At 48.2% G+C, this 27,522-nt stretch overlaps 1 protein-coding gene across 2 annotated transcripts in view; it reads left to right on the top strand.

Moving 5' to 3' along the window:
* Window positions 1-27,522, top strand: part of NPTN (neuroplastin) — a 225,312-nt gene that overhangs the window by 176,525 nt on the left and 21,265 nt on the right. The window contains exon 7 of one of the 2 annotated variants that reach the window (XM_063926467.1): window positions 1,080-1,101. The exons of the other annotated variant lie outside the window; for it this stretch is intronic. Coding sequence (XP_063782537.1) covers window positions 1,080-1,101 — 22 coding nt within the window. The remainder of the gene's footprint in view (window positions 1-1,079; window positions 1,102-27,522) is intronic. 2 annotated transcript variants of the gene reach the window in all.

Consider the following 27,522-nt stretch of genomic DNA (forward strand, 5'->3'; position numbering starts at 1 on the left):
GTCCATTTCAAAATGCATTTTGCCAATTTACCAAATGTCTGTGGACAAAGGCTTGTTGACTGTGTGTGCAGTTTTCTTTCTTATACTTGCTTTGAATTATATATATTTTTTTTGTAGTTTTTTTCTTTTCCTTGAAGTATATTTATTTCTGGCTACCTGTTGATTTTGTCCATATGTTGCCTGCAGGTAGAGGGGAAGTAATAGGGATCATGTAATCATATTACTCCCTGTTTGTGCTCATGCAGGTGCTGGTACTCGTTTCAGAGACTACCTTATGTCCATCTTTTTGCTTCATGTGCACTAGTCTCCTTGTGGAATCCTGCTGTTAATTTTTCTTAAAGACTTCAGTGAAAATTCCCCAAATATTTAAAAAATTGAAATGTCTGTAGGAAACCTCTCCAGGAATTATAACTAATTGTTAGCATTAATGTAGCGCACTCCGGTAAAAGGGAATAGAAGCAGTCAATTTGGCCATTACAGCAAAATGCATTCCTCCACCTGTGCAGGTCTAAGTGGCCTGACGTCAAGTAGCTGAAGTCTGGCAGGACAAGAGGCATTGGGCTGTTACCATACTGCTTGTTCTTTACCCAGTTCTGATTATAGCTAGGAAGAAACCTAACTTATAAAAATAGTTCAATATCTAGAACGTGTATTTAGAATTTACAGAATAGAGCCTGGGTAATGAGGACCAGTCATCAGTGATACACCATCACCCCACTGTAAGAAAACAACCAGCAGGATTTTACAACTGAAATGTTGGGTTTGTCTTGTCATTCAACTTTTTCAGTGAACTACTGGAACTAGGGGACAAGATGGTTTCAGTTAATCGCAACAATCTGTCCACTAAAGTTGCAGTTCTTCATGGCCAATATCAGACTTAAGCTTCATCTTAAAGAACATAACCAACCATTTATAATAACAATAATAGCAAGCTGTCTAAAGTTTCAAGTGACTGAAGCACTAAACAGAAAAAGCAGCAGTCACAACAGGTGTAAGCTTGATGTTCTACTATTAATTGTTGCTCTCTTTTCATTTCTCCCGCCACCCCCCCTTTATCAATTTGCGGATGCTTGCTGCAGATGATGAACCAGCTGGACCAATGTAAGTAGACAACTTGCAAACAAGGTTTTTTAAAATCTTTTCCCTTGGCATATGGAAGCCTTTTGCATTGAGAGTTTGTCACTGGGCAAGTATACTGCCATCATTTTAACTCGTGTAGTAAGATATCTCCATGCATATGGTGAATGGTAAATGCCAAACTTGTAATGAGTTTTACTTTTAGTACCCAGGATAACAACAGTTTGTGTCATTGTAAGAATGAGGGTTTTTGGTAAGGAATGCAGTTTACTACACTCAATAACTTTTACAAATGCAAAACGTTACAAACAGAATCGCCCTCCATTCCCACAAAAGGCTACCATACTGCGTTCTAAAGGGCCAAGGCTGTTCCTGGGCCCAGGATAGTTCTGTAGATTGTGTACAATGCCAGCTCAGTGGTTCCGGTATATGGACAGGGGTTCATAAAGGTGCCCACACACTTATGCAACTTCTTCAAGGGAGAAGTCGCATAAGATTTCCCTTGAACCACCCAGCAGCTTCCCGGGCAACAGGATCTCATATGATACATTGTATGCGGTCCTTTTGCATACGATGTATCATATTTGATCCCAGCCATGCCTGCGGGATCAGAGATATCTTTAGATATATTTCTGCTGCGGGGTACACTGGGCTCCACAAGGATTGGACAATGGGGTGTAGAGTAGGATCTTGATCCGAGGCACCAACAGGCTCAAAGCTTTGACTGTTCCCAGAATGCACAGCGCCGCCTCCTCTATAACCCCGCCTCCCAGCATAGGAGCTCAGTTTGTCAGTTGGTGCTGCAGTAAGCAGGCACTGAACAGAGGGGCTGCTCCAGGCAGCCCTAATAAAAGCTTTTTATGAGGTAAAAAGTGAAGACTTCAAGGGCAGCAGCGGTGCTAAATGTCTTGTGACATTCATTGCTGCAGCTCCAGCTCTCCCCAGCGGCGCTGTACACTCCCGAGCCCTGGTTGCCGGGTACCTACAGCGGAGGCTCCGGTTTTCTTCACGTTAGACACACGTGGCTGGGGCTCTCCAGGATCGCGTGGCCGCACTTTGGGAGGTGGTAAGTGGGTCCCGCTTGCGGGACCCGGTCATTATCGCGATCCGGCGCGGTCAGTGGGAGGCGGGCCGCACGCGCTGGCGGTGGACACTGTCGATACAAGCGATCCCACTAGGTCACCAGGGCATGGGCGCAGGTCAGGTTTTCTCTCTAAACCAATTCTTATATCGCCCACAGTACCCGGTGGTTTTGCCAGCAGAGGGGATAAGGCTTAGACCTGAAGCCCCTCCCCCAGCCCCAGGGCGCCATTTCTAGCAAGTGTTACCGCCGTGGAGCTGCATATCTGTCTTTTCCTCACTCCCTGTCAGTGTCTGCGGCGCCATTATCCCTCAGCTCACTGTTCCTGGGACTGCTTGGGCAAATCCTCCTATGTAAAGCCGCCTGGTTGTCAGTGCTGTGACTTTACAAGACACTTAAGTATTCTACCTGCCTTTTTTTAGTCCGTGTTAGTAAGAGTGCATTTAGTCAGGGTTTTCTAGTACAATTACCCTGTGATATACATCCAGTTCTTACTGTGTACTGTTACATCATTTGTTTATATAGCTGTGTAAGCTAGTCCAGTGCAGTATTATTGTCAGTAATAACCTCTGCATTGTACAAACTGACTATCTGTGTGTGCATTTGATAGCGGAGTGGTGTCCATCTAGTGTCTTTCACTCAACTTGCTATCCCTATATTCTATAACCTGAGGGGGCTTGGTGCATCAGGTTTTATCTAATATAGGATTTTCACAAAGATATACTGTATTACGTATTTTTCTCTGTGATTTAGTCACCATATCTCTCCTTTATCTCTGCTAGTGCTGACTACACTGCGCAGGAGTTTGGGTTTAGAGAGATAGTGCTGCTGATAATTGTACTGTGTTACCTCATACTGCAAGTTATATCATGTCTGCTTCTGAGGGTAACTGTTCTGGGGCGGAACACACTGCCGGTGTTGCTGCAGCCACAGACCCATATGAGGAGAATATAGCAGCTGTGGGCTCTGGTTCTGGGGGCTCCTTGCCCCCCAGTGGAACTGTGGCAACGGAGGCACATACTGACCCACCGTGGGCCGCTTTTTCCACGCTTTAGCATACGCTAGTTCATAAACTAACACCACCTATGGGACCCCCAATGCCGGTACAACCGTATGTGTTCCCTGCAGCTAACCCGCCATGGGCGGACGATTTATCTGCTCAGTTAAAGAAGTTGAACTAGTCCCTGACTACTAAAAAGTCTGACCATCGCTCGCCTAAGTCCAAGGGCTCCTCTAAGCGAGCGCTTGTCTCCTCACAATCCACTGCTGTCACTGACACCTCGTCGTCTGAAGACGGCACGTATACTGACCCCACAGGTTCTGACTCTGATACGGCTGATGGGAAGGGTAGTTCACATGTGGATGTTCCTGATCTTTTGGAGGCTATTAAATTAATTCTACAGATTACGGATGATCCTGAGCCATTCGTCCCTCCTAAGAAACCAGATAGGTTCAAGCGTCCGAAGGTGGTTAAACAAGTTTTACCTCACTCTGACCACCTAGTGGGTATACGTCTGGAACCCCGGGAAAACCCGGGTACGAAGTTTGTGCCTCACAAGAAGATGCTGGCTCGCTATCCCCTCGCGCCAGAGCGGTCTAAGAATTAGGAAATGCCGCCTCCAGTGGACTCACATGTGGCCAGGATGGTGGTTTCCTCAGCTCTGCCTGTCACTACCGTCACGTCTCTAAAAGAGCCTACGGATAAGCGTGTGGAGGGTTGTCTGAAAGCGATTTACACTCTCACGGGTGCTGCGCAAAGGCCCACTATTGCAGCTATATGGGCTGCCGAGGCTATTGAAGCGTGGGCCTTGGAGTTAGATACTGAAATCTCCTCTGACCATGCTAGACAATGCTTGTCATATATTGTCACAGCTTCTCGCTATATTTAAGAGGCAGCTTCGGATGCCAGTATCCTAGCAGCCAAGGCCTCTACTACGTCAGTCCTGGCTTGCCGGATATTGTGGCTGAGATCCTGGTCTGTGGATCTGGACTAGAAAAACCCTGGAGGTACTCCCTTTCAAGGGAGATATTCTGTTTGGGGAGGACTTAAATAAGATAGTGGCTGACTTGGCTACTGCCAAAACTGCCTGTCTACCAAATACCGCTCCTTCTGTGTCGAAGGCTAAAGGTACGTCCTTTCGCCCTTCAGGTAAAGCAAAAGGTCAGGCGTACCACAAGCAGGCCCGCACTTCCAAACCTGGTAAGCCGAAGCCCAAAAGAGCCTGGGCTGCCCGTCAGCCTGCTTCCAAGACCGATAAGCCTGCCGCATGACTGGGCGGGCCTCCCACTGGGGGATCCCAGGGTGGGGGGCTGGCTTCTAGGGTATACCCAGGAATGGTTGAAGACCACTTCAGATGCCTGGGTACGGGAAGTCGTCGCTCGAGGTTACGCCATAGCTTTCAAAAACCGACCCCCTCATCGATTTTGGCAGACAGACGTCCCGTCGGACCAGACAAAGGCAAACACTCTGCATTCGGTGGTACAGACTCTCCTCGATACAGGAGTTGTAGTAAAGGTGCCTCTTGCTCAGAGGGCCCGGGGTTACTATTCTCCGCTGTTTCTAGTCCCGAAACCGAATGGGTCCTCCCGGCCCATTCTCAACCTCAAGGCATTGAACAAGTTTGTGAAGGTTTCCAAGTTCCGTATGGAAACCCTTCGCTCTATAGTTCTGGCCTTGGAACCTGGGGACTGCATTGTCTCCCTGGATATACAGGATGCTTACCTGCATATTCCTATAGCAGCGTCACATCAGCAATACCTGAGGTTCGCTATTGGCAACCTTCATTACCAGTTTCGGGCGTTACCTTTTGGTCTAACAACGGCTCCGCGAGTTTTCACCAAAGTGATGACGGTGGTACTCCGCCGTCAAGGGGTCAGGATACTGCCGTACCTGGACGACTTGTTAATCCTGGCAAATTCCCCAGAACTTCTCCTGTGTCATCCGGATATGACGGTCCGGTTTCTACAAGCACACGGGTGGCTCATCAACTGGAAGAAATCCTCCCTGGTCCCTGCTCTCAGAGCATGGTGCACCTGGGAGCGCTATTGGACACTCACAACCAGCGGTTGTTCTTGTCTCAGGAGAAAGTCCTGAAGCTTCAGGACAGGATTCGTTGCTTGCTTTCTCATCCGCAAGTGTCGATACATTCGGCGATGCAGGTGCTAGGCCTCATGGTCTCAGCATTCGACATGGTGGAGTATGCTCAATTCCATTCTCGCCCCCTCCAGAGGCTGATTCTAGCCAAGTGGGACGGCCTGCCTCACCGGATCAGGTCTCACATGATCTCATTGACTCCGGAGGTCCGTCTGTCGCTAATTTGGTGGCTCCGGGACCAACAGTTGTGCAGGGGCCGTCCCTTCTGGATATCCAACTGGGTCCTGTTGACGACAGATGCCAGTCTAAGAGGTTGGGGCGCGGTGCTGGAGCAACACTCCCTTCAGGGTCGGTTGACCAAGGAGGAATTTCTCCTCTCGATCAACATTCTGGAATTGCGGGCGGTCTTCAATGCGTTGAACCTGGCCCAGCATTTAATTCACAACCGTCCTGTTCAAATACAGTCAGACAACGCCACCACAGTGGCTTACATAAATCATCAAGGCAGCACTCGAAGCCGTTTGGCAATGAAGGAAGTCTCACGGATTCTACGTTGGGCGGAACGCCATCTACCGGCCATATCGGTAATATTCATTCCGGGAGTCCTGAATTGGGAAGCGGACTTTCTCAGTCGTCAGGACGTGCATGCCGGCGAGTGGAGCCTCCATCCAGAAGTGTTTCAACTCCTAGTGGAAAAGTGGGGTCTTCCAGATGTAGATCTGATGGCGTCTCGACACAATCACAAGGTTCCAGTCTTCGGAGCAAGGACAAGGGATCCTCAAGCAGCATTCGTGGATGCGCTGGCGGTGCCGTGGCGGTTTCGGCTGCCGTATGTGTTCCCTCCGGTGTCACTCCTGCCCAGGGTAATTCGGAAGTTCAAGCAAGAAAAAGGAAATCTGCTTCTCATAGCTCCGGCGTGGCCCAGACGGCCCTGGTTCTCAGACCTGCAAGGCCTATCGTCAGAGCGTCCACTTCTGCTTCCACAACGCCCAGACCTCCTCGTTCAGAGCCCCTGTGTCTAACAGGACCTAGCCCGGCTGTCTATGACGGCGTGGCTCTTGAAGCTTCCGTCTTGAGGGCTAAGGGTTTTTCTGAAGAGGTCATTAAAACTATGTTGCGGGCCCGGAAACCGGCTTCTGCTCGGATTTACTATAGGGTCTGGCATTCCTACTTTGTTTGGTGCGCATCTAATAATTATGACGCTTCCAAGTTTAGTACAGCCAAACTTTTGGCTGCAGCAGGGCCTAGATTTAGGCCTGCGTCTGGCCTCCCTCAAGGTTCATATTTCGGCCTTGTCGGTGTGGTTTCAGAGAAAAATTGCGACTTTACCTGATGTTCATACTTTCACTCAGGGTGTGTTGCGTATCCAACCTATGTCCCGCCTGTTGCTCCTTGGGACTTGTCTGTGGTTTTTGAGGCGTTGCAGGAGCCTCCGTTTGAACCCCTGGGTTCAGCTGACCTTAAGTGTCTTTCCCTTAAGGTGGTGTTCTTGCTGGCTATTGCCTCTGCTAGAAGAGTGTCGGATCTGGGTGCCTTGTCTTGTAGTTCCCCATATCTGATTTTTCACCGTGACCGGGCGGTTCTTAGGACTCGTCCCGGATATTTACCTAAGGTGGTTTCTTCGTTCCACCTTAATCAGGAGATTGTGGTTCCGGCCTTTGTCTCTCCTGATTTGTCTCCCGAAGAGCGGTCTTTGGATGTGGTACGGGCTCTCCGTATCTACGTGAAGAGAACTGCTTCTATTCGAAAATCTGATTCTCTTTGTTTTGTTTGGATTTCACAAACGTGGCTGGCCTGCTCACAAGCAGACCCTGGCCAGATGGATTAGAATGGTGATTGCACATGCTTATGTGAAGGCTGGTCTGTCAGCTCCTGCTCACATTACGGCCCATTCTACTCTGTCTGTTGGACCCTCTTGGGCGGCCCAACGTGATGCTACCCTTGAACAACTGTCTAAGGCGGCTACGTGGTCCTCCGGGAACACGTTCTTAAGGTTCTTAGCCTTCGATACTGCCTCTTCCCAGGATGCTTCCTTTGGACGCCGGGTTCTTGTGCCGCTACAGTGCGTCCCCTCCCATAAGGAACTGCCTTAGGACATCCCCATTGTCCAATCCTTGTGGAGCCCAGTGTACCCCGCAGCAGAAAACGAGATTTATGGTAAGAACTTACCTTCGTTAAATCTCTTTCTGCGAGGTACACTAGGCTCCACAAGGCGCCCACCCTGACGCACTTAGCTTTTTTGGGTTGGTATGGCATTAGCCGCTGACACTTCTCTTGTCGTGAGAGTGTGGTGTATGTGGCTACTAACCGTTGTCGTCTCTTTTCCTGCTACTGCATTGGGCTGGTTAACTAAAAACTGAGCTCCTGTGCAGGGAGGCGGGGTTATAGAGGAGGCAGCGCTGTGCATTCTGGTAACAGTCAAAGCTTTGAGCCTGTTGGTGCCTCGGATCAAGATCCTATTCTACACCCCATTGTCCAATCCTTGTGGAGCCCAGTGTACCTCGCAGAAAGATTTAACAAAGGTAAGTTCTTACCATAAATCTCGTTTTAGGTCACGGGGCCGCGCATCAGATCGGAAGTAAAAAAATGCGATTTGCCTGTTTTAATCCGATTTGTCGGCCTGATACGTTTGAATCGGGTGAAATCGGCCAAAATCGCAGTAGTGTATGGGCACCTTTAGGCATAAACAGTGTTTGCATGCATTGTGTTCTCACGTATTGCAGATAATTTTAGTATCACGGTTTCATACAGAAGTGTAACTAAATCACTTGGTATTTGAAGACAAATAAATGTCTCTCTGAATTATGCATATTATATGTTGTTGGAAAAACAGAAATTAATTGTGATTCTGCCCATGGCGTTTGTTGCATATATTTAATAAGAACACCAATGTGTAGTTTATGCAATGGCTTGTGATGATGGACTTTAAAATGAATTTGATAATAGAAGAAAATACTGTGAGTAAACAATCTGTAAGGTTTTGAAACAGAACAGGCGGAGTTGTACTTTTAATACTAAAATCCTGCCCTCTCCATCAAGCGACACCATCAGGGAAATAAAAATAAAAAGGTTAATTTGGTGAGAAGACTTTGTTTTATGGTAAGGGTTATAGACTGCCTGTCACATTCCTAAAAATGACCTTTATCAAGAATAAGCAAAATTAGCTCATTGTGTGACCTCCTGTGCGATAACTACGATTGTCGCTGCTTTTATACCACTTTACTTAATTTGAACTCCTCTAAGCCAGATTCTTGCAAACTAACAACTTGTCTTCCAATAACTGCTCTTGTGTAGAATGCCCAGCTGCCTTTTTATGAAGAAAAATAAAATAAAAATAAAATTCTCTTACGTCCTAGAGTATGCTGGGGTCCATTTTAGTACCATGGGTATAGACGGTTCCGCAGGAGCCTCTGGCACTTTAAGACTTTTTAACAGTGTGAACTGGCCCTTTATACCCCTCCTCCAGACCTCAGTTTAGATAATGTGCCCGGGAGACTGGCTGCACATCAGTGAAGCTCTACTGAGTTTTGATGAAAAGGACTTTGTTAGGTTTTTTATTTTACAGAGAAGCTGCTGGCAACTGCTTCCCTGCTTCGTGGGACTTAGGGGAGGGGGGGGGGAGTAGGAACCAATTTCTCCATTAGTTTAATGGCTCTGCTTCCGCTGACAGGACACCATTAGCTCCTGAAGGGTACTGAACACAGCCCTTGCCTGGCTGCTGCTCACTCCCACAGCACTGCCACCACCCCCTGACAGCCTAACAGAGCCAGAAGTCAGAAGGCTGGTGAGTATTTACGGGAGACCTGCAGAGAGGGGTTCTCCGGTCATCTTGGCGGCATAAAGGTACCAGCGCATCGCGGGACGCTGCGCACCAACATGTCTCTCCGCACAGGGTGCAGAGGGTGGGGTGTGCGCTCTGAGGGACATGGGTAAATCCTTACTCTCACTGGCACTAAAGTACACACATGGGAGCCGCTGGTGTACATACCCCTGCCAGTATAAATATTGTATTTGCTGAGGCTAAACCGTGCCATTACAGGGGGCGGGGCTTCTCGGACTTGCTAGTTACACTCAATTGGCGCCATTTTCTCCTCACAGACGCCGGAGCGCTGATCCTGAACATCTCCTCACATCGCTGATACAAGTACCAGGGTGTTATAGAGGGAGGGGAGCACATAATGTATTGAGGTCTGCGGACTTCATATTGGATAAAAGCGTGTGTGTGTGTGTATATGTGTATGTATATATGTATGTATGTATATATATATATATATGTGTATGTATATATATATATATATATATATATATATATATATATATATGTGTATGTATATATATATATATATATATATATGTGTATGTATATATATATATATATATATATATATATATGTGTATGTATATATATATATATATATATATATATATATATATATACCCATCCACAATATGCCGGCACTCAGTGTATAAATCTCCAACTGCTCCGGTGCCTTTCAGACAAATAAACATCCAGCAAAGAGAGATGGCACTCAGAGACTGTTTTGAAATGGTGAAAGAAGATATCTGTAGATGTTATCCTGAGGACGGGGCAATCGCTCCGAAAACGTTAGATGCTGTAACATCTCAATACAGATATCTTCTTTCACCATTTCAAAACAGTCTCTGAGTGCCATCTCTCTTTGCTGGATATATATATATATATATAATATATATATATATATATATATATATATATATATATATATATATATAAAATATATATAATTTTTTTTTTTTTTTTTAGGTGCGTGGTGTGGACTGGCAATTCCCTCTGGGTCCCTCTGACAGACATTAGGTTAGATCTGTCCCCAATAGCTCCCCTGTGTGTGAGTGGTGTGACTGTACATGCGTGTACCATGTCTAGAGAAAGTTCTTCCCAAGAGGAAAGCATTTGGAGGCGCAAGAGTGTTCTGAGCCGGTATGGGTGAGAAAGTTGCAGAGTAATATGTCTAAACTGGCAAAGAAATCCTCTGAGTCTGAACAACAGACAAAGTACTGGAGACAGTCTGTGGAGGATGCACTGTTTGCTGATCCCTCCACGTCATCCACTCGGGACCCCTCCAGTTCCCAGAAAAGGTCTCTGGCTCAAATTATGCTAAGGGACACTGACACAGATTCCGATACGGAGGTCGACACTGGGGATTTGAGGGGGGTAGACCCCAAACTGGCTAAGAGCATTCAATGTATGATAGTTGCTATAAAAGAGGTGTTAGAATTTACTGACACAACACCTGCACCTGAGGAAAAAGATTATTTTAAATTAAATAAAAAACAGGTGGTGACCTTTCCTCCGTCTAAGGACTTAAAGGCATTCTTTGAGGAATCCTGGGCTAACCCGGAAAAGAAGTTTGCTATTCCTAGAAGGTTGCGGGTAGCGTACCCTTTTCCTGAAGAGGACAGGCGTAAGTGGTAGTCGCCCCCAATGGTAGACACCTCAGTCTCTAGGTTGTCGAAGAAAATTATTTTACCTGCCCCAGGGTCAGCTTTATTAAAAGAACCTGCTGACTGCAAATTAGAGACGACTTTAAAGTCCATCTATACGGGTACGTTACTCAGGCCCACAATTGCTTCTACGTGGGTAGGTAACGCAGTGCAAAAGTGGGCAGACAACTTGATTGTTAATATTGACACGGTCGATAAAGATGATATGCTTCTAATTCTAGGTCATATCAAAGATTCTGCAGGTTACTTGGTGGAGGCTATGAAGAACGTTGGTTTACTGGGCTCAAGTGCCTCTGCTATGGCGATTTAAGCCCGCAGGGCACTCTGGATCCGCCAATGGAATGCTGACGCAGAATCCTAAAGCAATATTGAGGCGCTCCCTTAAAATGGGGAGGTCCTCTTTGGTGAGAAGCTGGATGCCATATCATCAACTACTACATCGGGCAAGTCCGCATTTCTGCCATCGGCAGCTGCGCCGCCTAAAAAAAGTATGTCATTCTCATACTATGCAGTCCTTTCGGCCCAACAAGTACAAAAAGGCAAAGGGTACCCGCTTCGCAGTAAGAGGTAGGAAACCTACAACACCATCAGGCTCCCAGGAGCAGAAGTCCGCAACCACTTCTGCAAAAGCCACAGCATGACGCTGGGGCTCCCCTGCGGGAGTGCGATCGGGTGGGGGCACGTGTACTATTTTTCAGCCTGGTCTGGGTTCACTCAGATCTGGATCCTTGGATATTACAGATAGTATCCCAAGGTTACAGGTTGGAATTTCAAGAACTTCCCCATGCCGATTTTTCAAATCAGCTTTGCCAGTTTCTGCTCAGGACAGCGCAAATGTCTTGAACGCAATACACAAATTATGCCAAGACAAGGTAATTTCCTTGGTTCCTGTCGAACAAAAGAACCAAGGTTTTTATTCAAGCCTGTTTGTGGTGCCGAAGCCGGATGGCTCGGTCAGACCGATTTTAAACCTAAAATCTCTGAATCTTTATTTGAAAAGGTTCAAGTTCAAGATGGAGTCCCTAAGAGCGGTGATCTCCAGCTTGGAAGAAAAGGAATTTCTGGTGTCAGTGAACATCAAGGATGCTTACTTGCATGTCCCCATTTACCCGCACATCAAGCATACCTGAGGTTTGCCGTTCAGGATTGCCATTACCAATTCCAAACATTACCGTTCGGGCTCTCCACGGCTCCGAGAATATTTACCAAGGGGATGGCGGAGATGATGGTTCTCCTTCGCAATCAAGGAGTCAACATAATTCCATACTTGGACGATCACCTCATAAGTGAGATCCAGGGACAAGTTACTCCAGATCATAACATTGGGGGTAATTCTGAGTTGATCGCAGCAGCAAGTTTGTTAGCAATTGGGCAAAACCATGTGCACTGCAGGTGTGGCAGATATAACATTTGCAGAGAGAGAGAGAGAGAGAGAGATTTGGGTGGGTTATATAGTTTCTGTGCAGGGTAAATACTGGCTGCTTTAATTTTACACTGCAATTTAGATTCAGTTTGAATACACTCCACCCAAATCTAACTCTCCCTGCACATGTTATATCTGCCCCCCCCCCTGCAGTGCACATGGTTTTGCCCAACTGCTTACAAATTTGCTGCTGCGATCAACTCAGAATTAGGCCCATTATCCCTGACTGTGCTGCAACAGCACGGTTGGATCATCAACTTTCCAAAATCACGACGATGAGGTTATCATTTCTGGGAATGATACTGGACACCGAGGTGCAGAGAGTATTTCTACCGATGGAAAAGGCTCAGGAAATCCTGAGCATGGTCAAACAAATTTTGAGACCACGAATAGTATCGATTCATCAGTGCATTCGCCTGCTGGGGAAAATGGTAGCAGCTTACGAGGCGCTACAATATGGCCGATTCCATGCCAGGGTTTTCCAGTGGGACCTACTGGACAAGTGGTCCGGGTCGCTTCTCCACATGCATCAAAGGATAATCTTGTCGGCGAAAGCCAGAGTTTCGCTGCTGTGGTGGTCCCTCTCACCTCCTGGAGGGACGCAGGTTCGGGATTCAGAACTGGATCCTGGTGACCACGGATGCAAGTCTCCGAGGTTGGGGAGCAGTCACGCAATGGGAAAGCTTCCAAGGAAGATGGTCAAGTCAGGAAACTCTTCTTCACATAAACATTCTGGAATTGAGAGCTGTGTACAACAGCCTTCATCAAGCGGCACATCTTCTTCAAGGTCGTCCCATTCAGATCCGGTCAGACAATGTAACAGCTGTAGCTTACATTAACCGTCAAGGCGGAACAAAAAGCAGAGCGGCAATGGCAGCAGAGGTGACAAAGATACTCCTTTGTACAGAAAGACATGCAAAAGCTCTGTCTGCAATTTTCATTCCGGGAGTGGACAACTGGGAAGCAGACTTCCTCAGCAGACACGATCTCCATCCAGGAGAATGGGGCCTTCACCCAGAAGTCTCTGCGGAGGTAGCAAGTCGTTGGGGCGTTCCTCAAGTAGATATGATGGCTTTGTGTCTCAACAAGAAGCTTCAGAAATATTGTTCCAGGTCGAGAGACCCACAAGCAATAGCAGTGGAGCAGTGTTCGAGTAATCCTCATTGCCCCAGACTGGCCAAGGAGGGCCTGGTATCCAGATCTTCAGGCGTTGCTGCTGGAAGATCCTCGGCCACTTCCTATTTGTGAAGACCTTCAGCAGGGACCGTTAGTTTATCAAGATTTACCGCGGCTGCGTTTGACGGCATGGCTGTTGAGCGTCAGATCCTAGCACGTAAGGGTATTCCTACTGAAGTAATTCCCACACTTCTGGCCAGGAGAGGGGTAACGTCCAATTATTACCATCGTATTTGGAGGAAATATGGATCTATGTGAATCCAAGAGGGCTCCTGCGGTGGAGTTTCAATTGGGACGGCTTCTCCTATTTCTACAGGCGGGTGTGGATGCTGGATTAAGATTAGCATCTATCAAGGTCCAAATTTCGGCCTTGTTCATTTTCTTTCAGAAACAATTGGCTTCCCTTCCTGAGGTCCAGACTTTTGTGAAGGGGGTTCTGCGCATCCAACCTCCCTTTGTGCCTCCTGCGGCGCCATGGGATCTTCATGTAGTGTTGCAGTTCCTTAAATCGGACTGGTTTGAGCCTCTACATGAGGTGGAGTTGAAGTTTTTAACTTGGAAAGTGGTCATGTTGTTGGCCTTGGCTTCAGGCAGGTGTGTGTCTGAGTTAGGGGCTCTGTCTCACAAGAGTCCTTATTTGATATTTCATGAAGAGAGGGCTGAACTGAGAACACGTCAGCACTTTCTTCCTAAGGTTTTGTCTTTCCATATCAACCAACCAGTGGTGGTACCAGTGGCTTCTGACACATCAGCCATTTCCAAGTCCATGGATGTCGTCAGGTCGTTTAGGACTTGTTACAAGAACGTCTCGAATAAGGAAAACAGAATCTTTGTCGTCTTACTCCGACAAGATTGGGTGTCCTGCTTCTAAGCAGACTATTGCGCGCTGGATCAGAGGTACCATTCAGCACGCTCATTCCACGGCAGGATTGCCGTTACCGACTTCGGTAAAAGCCCACTCTACTAGGAAAGTGGGTTCGTCTTGGGCGGCTGCCCGGGGTGTCTTGGCATTGCAAATCTGCCGAGCTGCTACTTGGTCAGGGGCAAATACGTTTGCTAAGTTCTACAAGTTTGATACCTTGGCTGCTGACGACCTTAAGTTTGGTCAGTCAGTTCTGCAGGAACAGTAGCACTTTCCCGCCCGTACTGGGAGCGTTGGTACATCCTAATGGTACTAAAATGGACCCCAGCATCCTCTAGGACGTAAGAGAAAATAGGATTTCTCTATCGTCCTAGTGGATGCTGGGGTTCCTGAAAGGACCATGGGGAATAGCGGCTCCGCAGGAGACAGGGCACAAAAAGTAAAGCTTTAGGATCAGGTGGTGTGCACTGGCTCCTCCCCCTATGACCCTCCTCCAAGCCAGTTAGATTTTTGTGCCCGGCCGAGAAGGGTGCAATCTAGGTGGCTCTCCTAAAGAGCTGCTTAGGAAAGTTTAGCTTAGGTTTTTTATTTTACAGTGAGTCCTGCTGGCAACAGGATCACTGCAACGAGGGACTTAGGGGAGAAGAAGTGAACTCACCTGCGTGCAGGATGGATTGGCTTCTTGGCTACTGGACATCAGCTCCAGAGGGACGATCACAGGTACAGCCTGGATGGTCACCGGAGCCTTGCCGCCGGCCCCCTTGCAGATGCTGAAGTAAGAAGAGGTCCAGAATCGGCGGCAGAAGACTCCTCAGTCTTCTAAAGGTAGCGCACAGCACTGCAGCTGTGCGCCATTTTCCTCTCAGCACACTTCACACGGCAGTCACTGAGGGTGCAGGGCGCTGGGAGGGGGGCGCCCTGGGAGGCAAATGAATACCTAATTTGGCTAAAAATACCTCACATATAGCCTCCGGAGGCTATATGGAGATATTTAACCCCTGCCAGAATCCGTTAAGAGCGGGAGACGAGGCCGCTGAAAAAGGGGCGGGGCCTATCTCCTCAGCACACAGCGCCATTTTCCCTCACAGAAAGGCTGGAGGGAAGGCTCCCAGGCTCTCCCCTGCACTGCACTACAGAAACAGGGTTAAAACAGAGAGGGGGGGCACTAATTTGGCGATATGCTTATATATATATTAAGATGCTATAAGGGAAAACACTTATATAAGGTTGTCCCTATATAATTATAGCGTTTTGGTGTGTGCTGGCAAACTCTCCCTCTGTCTCTCCAAAGGGCTAGTGGGTCCTGTCCTCTATCAGAGCATTCCCTGTGTGTGCTGTGTGTCGGTACGTGTGTGTCGACAGGTAGGAGGACGATGTTGGTGAGGAGGCGGAGCAATTGCCTGTAATGGTGATGTCACTCTCTAGGGAGTCGACACCGGAATGGATGGCTTATTTAGGAAATTACGTGATAATGTCAACACGCTGCAAGGTCGGTTGACGACATGAGACGGCCGACAAACAATTAGTACGGTCCAGACGTCTCAAAAACACCGTCAAGGGTTTTAAAACGCCCGTTTACTTTAGTCGGTCGACACAGACACAGACAGGGACACTGAATCCAGTGTCGACGGTGAATAAACAAACGTATTCCTTATTAGGGCCACACGTTAAAGGCAATGAAGGAGGTGTTACGTATTTCTGATACTACAAGTACCACAAAAGAGGGTATTATGTGGGATGTGAAAAAACTACCATAGTTTTTCCTGAATCAGATAAATTAAATAAAGTGTGTGATGATGCGTGGGTTCCCCCCGATAGAAAATTATGGGCGGTATACCCTTTCCCGCCAGAAGTTAGGGCGCGCTGGGAAACACCCTTTAAGGTGGATAAGGCGCTCACACGCTTATCAAAACAAGTGGCGGTACCGTCTATAGATAGGGCCGTCCTCAAGGACCAGCTGACAAGGCTGGAAAATTATAATAAAAAGTATATACACACATACTGGTGTTATACTGCGGCCAGCGATCGCCTCAGCCTGGATGTGCAGAGCTAGGGTGGCTTGGTCGGATTCCCTGACTAAAAATATTGATACCCTTGACAGGGACAGTATTTTATTGACTATAGAGCATTTCTATATATGCGAGATGCACAGAGGGATATTTGCACTCTGGCATCATGAATAAACGCGATGTCCATAACTGCCAGAAGATGTTATGGACACGACAGTGGTCAGGTGATGCAGATTCCAAACGGCACAGTATGGCCGTATACAGGAAGAGGACTTGTTTGGGGTCGGTCCATCGGACCTGGTGGTCACGGCAACTGCTGGAAAATCCACCGTTTTTTACCCTAAGTCACATCTCTGCAGAAAAAGACACCGTCTTTTCAGCCTCAGTCCTCTCGTCCCTATAAGATCATATCTGCCCAGGGATAGAGGAAAGGGAAGAAGACTGCAGCAGGCAGCCCATTCCCAGGAACAGAAGCGTTCCACCGCGTCTGACAAGTTCTCAGCATGGCGCTGAGACCGTACAGGACCCCTGGATCCTACAAGTAGTATCCCGGGGGTACAGATGGGAATGTCGAGACGTTTCCCCTTCGCAGGCTCCTGAAGTCTGCTTTACCAAGTCTCCCTCCGACAAGGAGGTAGTATGGGAAAAAATTCACAAGCTGTATTCCCAGCAGGTGATAATTAAATTACCCCTCCTACTACAGAAAAGGGGTATTATTCCACACTATATTGTGGTACTGAAGCCAGAAGGCTAGGTGAGACTTATTCTAAAAAATTTTTTTTGAACACTTACAAAGGTTCAAATTAAGATGAAGTCACTCAGAGCAGTGATAACGAACCAGGAATAAGGGGACTATATAGTGTCCCGGGACATCAGGGATGCTTACCTCTATGTCCCAAATTTGCCCTTCTCACTAAGGGTACCTCAGGTTCGTGGTGCAGAACTGTCACTATCAGTTTCAGACGCTGCCGTTTGGATTGTCCACGGCACCCTGGGGTCTTTACCAAGGTAATGGCCGAATTGATGATTCTTCTTCGAAGAAAAGGCGTCTTAATTATCCCTTACTTGGACGATCTCCTGATAGGGGCATAGTCCAGGGAACAGTTGGAGGTCGGAGTAGCACTATCTCGGATACTGCTACAATCAGCACGGGTGGATTCTAAATATTCCAAAATCGCAGCTGATCCCGACGACACGTCTGCTGTGCCTAGGGATGATTCTGGACACAGTCCAGAAAAAGGTGTTTCTCCCGGAAGAGAAAGCCAGGGAGTTATCCGAGCAAGTCAGGAACCTCCTAAAAACAGTGCATCATTGCACAAGGGTCCTGGTAAAAATGGTGGCTTCCTACGAAGCAATTCCATTCGGCAGATTTCACGTAAGAACTTTTCAGTGGGATCTGCTGGACAAATGGTCCGGATCGCATCTTCAGATGCATCAGCGGATAACCCAATATCCAAGGACAAGGGTGTCTTTCCTGTGGTGGTTATAGAGTGCTCATCTTCTAGAGGGCAGCAGATTCGGCATTCAGGATTGGATGCTGGTAACCACGGAGCCCAGCCTGAGAGGCTGGGGAGCAGTCACACAAGGAAAAAAATTTCCAGGGAGTGTGATCAAGTATGGAGACTTTTCTCCACATAAATATACTGGAGCTAAGGGTAAATTTATAATGCTCTAAGCTTAGCAAGACCTCTGCTTCAAGGTCAGCCGGTATTGATCCAGTGGGAAAAACATCACGGCAGTCGCCCACGTAAACAGACAGGGCGACACAAGAAGCAGGAGGGCAATGGCAGAAACTGCAAGGACTTTTCGCTGGGCGGAAAATCATGTGATAACACTGTCAGCAGTTTTTCATCCCGGGAATGGAAACTGGGAAGCAGACTTCCTCAGCACGACCTCCACCCGGGAGAGTGGAAACTTCATTGAGAAGTTTTTTCCACATGATTGTAAACCGTTGGGAAATACCAAAGGTGGACATGATGGCGTCCCGTCTGAACAAAAAACGGGACAGGTATTGCGCCAGGTCAAGAGACCCTCAGGCAATAGATGTGGACGTTCTGGTAACACCGTGGGTGTACCAGTCGGTGTATGTGTTCCCTCCTCTGCTTCTCATACCTAAGGTGCTGAGAATTATAAGACGTAGAGGAGTAAGAACTATACTCATGGCTCCGGATTGGCCAAGAAGGACTTGGTACCCGGAACTTCAAGAGATGCTTACAGAGGTCTTATGGCCTCTGCCGCTAAGAAGGGACTTGCTTCAGCAAGTACCATGTCTGTTCCAAGACTTACCGCAGCTGCGTTTGTCGGCATGGCGATGGAAAGCCGGATCCTAAGGGAAAAAAGGCATTCCGGAAGAGGTCATTCCTACCCTGGTCAAAGCCAGAAAGGAGGTGACCGCACAACATTATCACCACGTGTGGCGAAAATATGTTGCGTGGTGTGAGGCCAGGAAGGCCCACAAAGAAATTTCAACTCGGTCGTTTCCTGCATTTCCTGAAAACAGGAGTGTCTATGGGCCTCAAATTGGGGTCCATTAAGGTTCAAATTCGGCCCTGTAAATTTTCTTCCAGAAAGAATTGGCTTCAGTTCCTGAAGTCCAGAAGTTTGTCAAGGGAGTATTGCATATACAAACCCCTTTTTTGTGCCTCCAGTGGCACTGTGGGATCTCAACGTAGTTCTGGGATTCCTCAAATCACATTGGTTTAAAACCAGTCAAATATGTGGATTTGAAGCATCTCACATAAAAAGTGACCATGCTCTTGGCCCTGGCCTGGACCAGGCGAGTGTCAAATTGGTGGTTTTTTCTCAAAAAAGCCCATATCTGTTTGTCCATTCGGACAGGGCAGAGCTGCGGACTCGTCCCCAGTTCTCTCCCTAAGGTGGTGTCAGTGTTTCACCTGAACCAGCTTATTGTGGTGCCTTGCACCTACTAGGGACTTGGAGGACTCCAAGTTGCTAGGAGTTGTCAGGGCCCTGAAAATATGTTCCAGGACAGCTGGAGTCAGAAAATCTGACTCGCTGTTTATACTGTATGCACCCAACAAGTTGGGTGCGCCTGCTTCTAAGCAGGCGATTGCTCGTTGGATTTGTAACACAATTCAACTTGCACATTCTGAGGCAGGCCTGCCACAGTCTAAATCGGTTAAGGCCCATTCCACAAGGAAGGTGGGCTCATCTTGGGCGGCTGCCCGAGAGGTCTCGGCATTACAACTCTGCCGAGCAGCTACGTGGTCAGGGGAGAACACGTTTGTAAAATTCTACAAATTTGATATCCTGGCAAAAGAGGACCTGGAGTTCTCTCATTCGGTGCTGCAGAGTCATCCGCACTCTCCCGCCCGTTTGGGAGCTTTGGTATAATCCCCATGGTCCTTTCAGGAACCCCAGCATCCACTAGGACGATAGAGAAAATAAGAATTTACTTACCGATAATTCTATTTCTCGGAGTCCGTAGTGGATGCTGGGCGCCCATCCCAAGTGCGGATTATCTGCAATACTTGTACATAGTTACAAAAATCGGGTTATTATTGTTGTGAGCCATCTTTTCAGAGGCTCCGCTGTTATCATACTGTTAACTGGGTTTAGATCACAAGTTGTACGGTGTGATTGGTGTGGCTGGTATGAGTCTTACCCGGGATTCAAAATTCCTCCCTTATTGTGTACGCTCGTCCGGGCACAGTACCTAACTGGCTTGGAGGAGGGTCATAGGGGGAGGAGCCAGTGCACACCACCTGATCCTAAAGCTTTACTTTTTGTGCCCTGTCTCCTGCGGAGCCGCTATTCCCCATGGTCCTTTCAGGAACCCCAGCATCCACTACGGACTCCGAGAAATAGAATTATCGGTAAGTAAATTCTTATTTTTAATTACCTGCCGGTAAATCCTTTTCTCGTAGTCCGTAGAGGATGCTGGGCGCCCGTCCAGTGCTCCTTTTTTCCTGCAGTTTTACATTTTATCTTTTTACACAGGTTCTCATGTGTTAAGATGTTTTACAGCAGTTGCTGTTACGTTAGGCATGCACGTTAGCATGGGTTATGTTGAAGGCCATGTTTGGCGGCATGTTTGTTGTATGGTGTGAGCTGGTGTGAATCTCACCAATAGTTTAATATGATTTCTTCTCTCAAAGATGTCCGTCTCCTCAGGCACAGTTCCTATACTGAGGTCTGGAGGAGGGGCATAGAGGGAGGAGCCAGTTCACACTGTTAAAAAGTCTTAAAGTGCCAGAGTCTCCTGCGGAACCGTCTATACCCCATGGTACTAAAATGGACCCCAGCATCCTCTATGGACTACGAGAAAAGTATTTACCGGCAGGTAATTAAAATCCTTTTTTTTTTAATGCTCCCTGAGACTTCAAAGCCTTCCAATCTCTAAAATCAGCTGCTGCCCCTGATACACTAATATTAAGAATCCTGCAATGTCTTCACTCTGATTCGAATCTATAATGCCACCTTTTAGGCAAGCAGATAAGGCTAGCCATCATTGTTGCATAATGTGTGTAACTACTGCCCTGGTCAAAATTACCAATGACCTGCTTTTGGCCAAATACAGGGGTCCCTTTTCTCTGCTCATCCTCCTGGATCTCTCTGTGGTCTTCGACACTGTGGATCATCCTCTCCTCCTCCGTACCCTCCAGTCAATTGGCCGCTCTAGCACTTTCCTTACCTGGTTCACCTCTTACCTTGCTAGCCGCTCCTTCTCGGTGTCTGCCTCTGGCTTCACCTCACCGTGTTCCACCCTCCCCATTGAAGCCCCCCAGGGTTCTGTCCTTGACCCCTTTCTCCTCTCCCTGTACACTTTTTTTTCCTGGGTGCGCTCATAAGCTCCTTCAGCCTCCAATACCACCTCTGTGGATGATACGCACCTATACCTCCCCTCTCCTTTCTCCCTCTGTACTCCTATGGGTATCCAGCTGCCTCTCTGCCATCTCCCTAGATGTCTGAGCACTCCCTGAAGCTCAGCTTGGACAGAACCACTCATCATATTTCCCCCATCCAGAGTCTCCCCCCCCCCCCCCCCCCCCTCAATATTTCTGCAGCGGGGTACACTGGTATTCCACAGGGAATAACATTGGGGTGTAGAGTTGGATTTTGATCCTAGGCACCAACAGGCTAAAGCTTTCACTGTTCCCAGGATGCACTGCATCGCCTCCTCTATAGCCCCACCTCCAGGCACTGGAGCCCAGTTTGTAAGTTGGTGCTTGCAGTGCAGGCAGCTAACAAGTGGGGCTGCGCTAGGAGGCCCTAATGAGAGCTTTTTAAGAAGAAAGAAGACTTCAAGGGCCGTAGCACAGGCACTAGATGCTGTGTATGTCATGCTCACATTCTGTGCTGTGGCTCTAACACCTCCCCCAGCGGCGCTGCATACTCCTGCGCCCTGGTTGCTGGCTACTTGCAGCGGAGGCACTCTGTTCATCAGGCACACATCACTGCTGCTCTCTTGGATCGCGTGGCTGCACTTCGGGGAGGAGGTAAGAGGGTCCCGCAGGTGGGACCCGCCGAAATCGCGATCCGGTCATGGTCCATGGTGACGGACTGTGCCGCTGCCGTGGACACTGTGGCCGTGCAGGGACCCCACTGTATCCACCAGGGCAGGGAGCACAGGTCGGATTTGCTAAAATCCGTTTATTATAGGCTCCATAGTACCTGGTGGTGAAGACCAGCAGAGGGAATAAGGTGTTGACCTGTAGCCCCTCCCCCAGCTCCAGGCGCTATCTACAGCAGGTGTTCCCGCCCTGGAGCTGCATCTCTCTCTCTCTCACTCCCTGTCCACGTTTGGGCGCCATTTCACAGAGCTGCGCTGATCCTGGGACTGCTGGGCACTGTCTCCTCTGTAAAGCCACCTGTCTCATCAGCATTGTGCATTTACAGGACACTTAAGTAATATACATGTCATTTAGACAGCGTTAGTTAACAAGTGTACTGCTATATGAATTTCTCTTACGTCCTAGAGGATGCTGGGGACTCCGTAAGGACCATGGGAATAGACGGGCTCCGCAGGAGACATGGGCACTAAAAAGAACTTTAGATATGGGTGTGCACTGGCTCCTCCCTCTATGCCCCTCCTCCAGACCTCCGTTTGATACTGTGCCCAGAGGAGACTGGGTGCATTACAGGGAGCTCTCCTGAGTTTCCTGAAAGAAATAATTTTTGTTAGGTTTTTTACTTTCAGGGAGCCTGCTGGCAACAGGCTTCCTGCATCGAGGGACTGAGGAGAGAGAAGCAGACCTACTTAAATGCTAGGCTCTGCTTCTTAGGCTACTGGACACCATTAGCTCCAGAGGGAGTCGGAACGCAGGTCTCTCCTAGCTGTTCGTCCTGGAGCCGCGCCGCCGTCCTCCTCACAGAGCCGGAAGATAGAAGCCGGGTGAGTATGAGAAGATAAGACTTCAGAGGCGGCAGAAGACTTCGGATCTTCACTGAGGTAACGCTGCACGCCATTGCTCCCACATAACACAAACCTCTGGTATGGCAAAAACAGTACATATATAGGCTCTGCACTGTATATTAGAGATCCACCGCCAGTTTTTAAACAAAATCAAGCGGGATCGAAGCCCGCCGCTGAGTGGGCGGAGCTTGATCCTCAGCACTCACCAGCACCATTTTCTCCACAGCACACCGCTGAAAAGCTGGCTCCCCGGACTCTCCCCTGCTGAACACGGTGACGGGGGAGGGGGCACATAATTTGGCTCAGTGATATATTTATATGAAATAAAAGCGCTATCTGGGTATTTTTCTTGTCCAGGGTCATTGGCGCTGGGTGTGTGCTGGTATACTCTTTCTCGGTCTCTCCAAAGGGCCTTGTGGGGGAACTGTCTCCAGTTAGAGAATTCCCTGAGTGTGTGGGGTGTCGGTACGCGTGTGTCGGCATGTCTGAAGCGGAAGGCTCTTCTAGGGAGGAGGTGGAGCAAATGTGTGGTGTCTCCGTCGGCAACGCCGACACCTGACTGGTTGGATATGTGGAATGTTTTAAATGCAAATGTAAATTTATTGCACAAAAGGTTGGACAAAGCTGAGTCCAGGGAAGGTACAGGGAGTCTAGCGCTGCCTTTCACTATGTCGCAGGGGCCTTCGGGGTTTCAAAAGCGCCCACTATCCCAAATAGTAGACACTGATACCGACACGGATTCTGACTCCAGTATCGACTACGATGATGCAAAGTTGCAGTCAAAGTTGGCTAAAAGTATTCATTATATGATTATTGCAATAAAGGTGGTGTTGCATATCACGGATGAACCCTCTGTCCCTGACACGAGGGTGCGCATGTACAAGGAAAAGAAACCTGAGGTAATCTTTCCCCCATCTCATGAGCTGAACAAATTATTTGAAAAGGCTTGGGAATCTCCACACAAAAAACTGCAGATTCCCAAAAGGATTCTTATGGCGTATCCTTTCCCGACTAAGGACAGGATACGGTGGGAATCCTCACCAAGGGTGGACAAAGCGTTGACACGCTTATCCAAAAAGGTAGCACTGCCATCTCAAGATACGGCAACCCTCAAGGATCCTGCTGATCGCAGGCAGGAGACTACCTTGAAGTCTATTTACACACATACTGGTACCTTACTCAGACCAGCGATAGCGTCGGCTTGGGTTTGTAGCGCTGTAGCAGCGTGGACAGATACCTTATCTGCTGATTTAGATACGCTGGATAAGGAAACCATTTTATTGACACTGGGTCATATTAAAGTTGCTGTCTTATATATGAGAGATGCTCAGAGAGACTATGGCTTCCTGGGTTCCAGAGTAAACGCTATGGCGATTTCTGCTAGACGAGCCCTATGGACCCGACAATGGACGGGTGATGCCGACTCGAAGAGGCATATGGAGGTTTTACCTTACAAGGGTGAGGAATTGTTTGGGGAAGGTCTCACGGACCTAGTTTCCACAGCTACGGCAGGTAAATCAACTTTTTTGCCTTATGTTTCCTCACAGCCTAAGAAAACGCCACATTATCAGATGCAGTCCTTTCGGTCGCATAAAACCAAGAGAGTGCGGGGATCTTCCTTTCTTGCCAGAGGTAAGGGCAAGGGGTAAAAGCTGCCAACCACAGCTAGTTCCCAGGAGCAGAAGTCCTCCCCGGCCTCTACAAAATCCACTGCATGACGCTGGGGCTCCGCTGAGGGAGTCCGCCCCAGTGGGGGCACGTCTTCGACTTTTCAGCCACGTCTGGGTTCACTCACAGGTGGATCCCTGGGCAATAGAAATTGTTTCCCAGGGTTACAAGCTGGAATTCGAAGAGGTGCCTCCTCGCCGGTTTTTCAAATCGGCCCTACCGGCTTCTCCCCCAGAGAGGGAGATAGTTTTAAATGCAATTCAAAAATTGTGTCTTCAACAAGTGGTGGTCAAAGTGTCCCCCTGTTTCAGCAGGGGATGGGGTATTACTCAACCCTGTTTGTAGTCCCAAAACCGGACGGTTCGGTCAGACCCATTTTGAATTTAAAATCCTTAAACCTATACTTAAAAAGGTTCAAGTTCAAGATGGAATCGCTCAGAGCGGTCATCGCCAGCCTGGAAGGGGGGGATTATATGGTGTCCCTGGACATAAAGGATGCGTACCTTCATGTCCCCATATATCCTCATCAGGCGTTCCTGAGATTTGCTGTACAGGATTGTCATTACAAATTTCAGACGTTGCCGTTTGGGCTTTCCACGGCCCCAAGGATTTTCACCAAGGTAATGGCGGAAATGATGGTGCTCCTGCGCAACCAGGGTGTCACAATTATCCCGTACTTGGACGATCTCCTAATAAAAGCAAGATTGAGAGAACAGTTGCTGAACTGCGTATCACTCTCCCTGAGGGTGTTGCAACAGCACGGCTGGATTCTCAATATCCCGAAGTCACAGTTGGTTCCAACAACTCGTTTGCCTTTCTTAGGCATGATTCTGGATACAGACCAGAAGAGGGTTTATCTTCTGATGGAAAAGGCCCAAGAACTCATGAATTTTGGTCAGGGACCTATTGAAGCCAAAAAGGGTGTCGGTGCATCACTGCACTCGAGTTCTGGGAAAGATGGTGGCGTCTTACGAGGCCGTTCCGTTCGGCAGGTTCCATGCGAGAACTTTTCAATGGAACCTTCTGGATAAGTGGTCCGGGTCACATCTACAGATTCATCAGATGATCACCCTGTCCCCCAGGGCCAGGGTATCTCTCCTGTGGTGGCTGCAGAGTGCTCACCTTCTGGAGGGATCGCAGGTTCGGCATTCAGGACTGAGTTCTGGTAACCACGGACGCGAGCCTCCGGGGTTGGGGATCAGTCACACAGGGAAGAAACTTCCAGGAGGCTTGTCTTCACATCAACGTACTGGAGTTGAGGGCCATATACAACGCCCTTCGTCAAGCGGAGAATTTGCTTCGCGACCTACCGGTTCTAATTCAGTCAGACAACATCACCGCAGTGGCGCATGTAAACCGCCAAGGCGGAACAAAGAGCAGAGTGGCAATGGCAGGATTCTTCGCTGGGCGGAAAATCTTGTAAGTGCTCTGATAGCAGTCTTCATTCCGGGAGTGGACAACTGGGAAGCAGACTTCCTCAGCAGACACGATCTACATCCAGGGGAGTGGGGACTTCATCAGGAAGTCTTCACAGAGATTGCAAGTCAGTGGGGACTGCCTCATTTAGACATGATGGCGTCACGCCTCAACAAGAAACTACCGAAGTATTGCGCCAGGTCAAGGGACCCTCAGGCAATAGCGGTGGACGCCCTGGTGACACCATGGGTGTTTCAGTCGGTCTGTGTTCCCTCCTCTTCCGCTCATCTCAAAGATATTAAGAATCATAAGACAAAGAGGAGTACAGACAATTCTCATTGTTCCAGATTGGCCGCGAAGAGCCTGGTATCCGGATCTGCAGGAAATGTTCACAGAAGATCCGTGGCCTCTTCCTCTCAGAGAGGACCTGTTACAACAGGGGCCCTGTCTGTTCCAAGACTTACCGCGGCTGCGTTTGACGGCATGGTGGTTGAACGCCGGATCCTAGCGGAAAAGGGCATTCCAGATGAGGTCATTCCTACTCTGATAAAGGCTTCTAAGGACGTGACAGCAAAACATTATCACCGTATATGGCGAAAGTATGTATCTTGGTGTGAGTCCAGGAATGCTCCTCCGGAAGAATTCCATCTGGGCCGTTTCCTTCACTTCCTACAGACTGGAGTGAATTTGGGTCTAAAATTAGGCTCCATTAAGGTTCAGATTTCGTCCCTATCAGTTTTCTTTCAGAAGGAATTGGCTTCTCTCCCAGAAGTCCAGACTTTTGTGAAGGGAGTGCTGCATATCTAGCCTCCTTTTGTACCTCCAGTGGCACCCTGGGACCTTAACGTGGTGTTGCGGTTCCTCAGGTCTCACTGGTTTGAACCACTTAAAACGGTGGGATTAAAATATCTCACTTGGAAAGTGGTCATGTTGTTGGCCTTGGCGTCGGCAAGGCGAGTGTCAGAGTTGGCGGCTTTATCTCACAAAAGCCCCTATCTGATTTTCCATGTGGATAGAGTGGAGTTGCGGACTCGTCCTCAATTTTTGGCCAAGGTGGTTTCTTCTTTTCATATGAACCAACCTATTGTGGTGCCTGTGGCTACACGGGACTTGGAGGATTCAGAGTCCCTTGATGTGGTCAGGGCATTGAAAATTTATGTGGCCAGAACGGCTCGGGTTAGGAAAACAGAGGCACTGTTTGTCCTGTATGCAGCCAACAAGGTTGGCGCTCCTGCTTCGAAACAGACTATTGCTCGCTGGATCTGTAACACGATTCAGCAGGCTCATTCTATGTCTGGATTGCCGTTACCAAATTCTGTAAAGGCCCATTCCACTAGGAAGGTGGGCTCTTCTTGGGCGGCTGCCCGAGGTGTCTCGGCATTACATATAGTTTTTGCTTCCTTAAGGGTTATATTACAGTTTTGATCAGTCTCAGACTGATACTGTTTTGTTTCATGCTGTTAACTGGTTCGTATATTCCATGTTATACGGTGTGGATGGTGTGGGCTGGTATGAATCTTGCCCTTAGATTAACAAAAATCCTTTCCTCGTACTGTCCGTCTCCTCTGGGCACAGTTTCTCTAACTGAGGTCTGGAGGAGGGGCATAGAGGGAGGAGCCAGTGCACACCCATATCTAAAGTTCTTTTTAGTGCCCACGTCTCCTGCGGAGCCCGTCGATTCCCATGGTCCTTACGGAGTCCCCAGCATCCTCTACGGACTAGGAGAAAAAGATTTACCGGTAGGTTTAAAATCTTATTATTTAGTACAAGTATTCTGTGATATACATCCAGTGTTTCTCTATACATTTTCTATATGTAGTATTACTAGTCCAGTGCAGTTTTATTTTTTATATGTAATA

This window comes from Pseudophryne corroboree, chromosome 6, assembly GCF_028390025.1.
Source record: "Pseudophryne corroboree isolate aPseCor3 chromosome 6, aPseCor3.hap2, whole genome shotgun sequence".
NCBI classification, from domain to species: Eukaryota; Metazoa; Chordata; class Amphibia; order Anura; family Myobatrachidae; genus Pseudophryne; species Pseudophryne corroboree.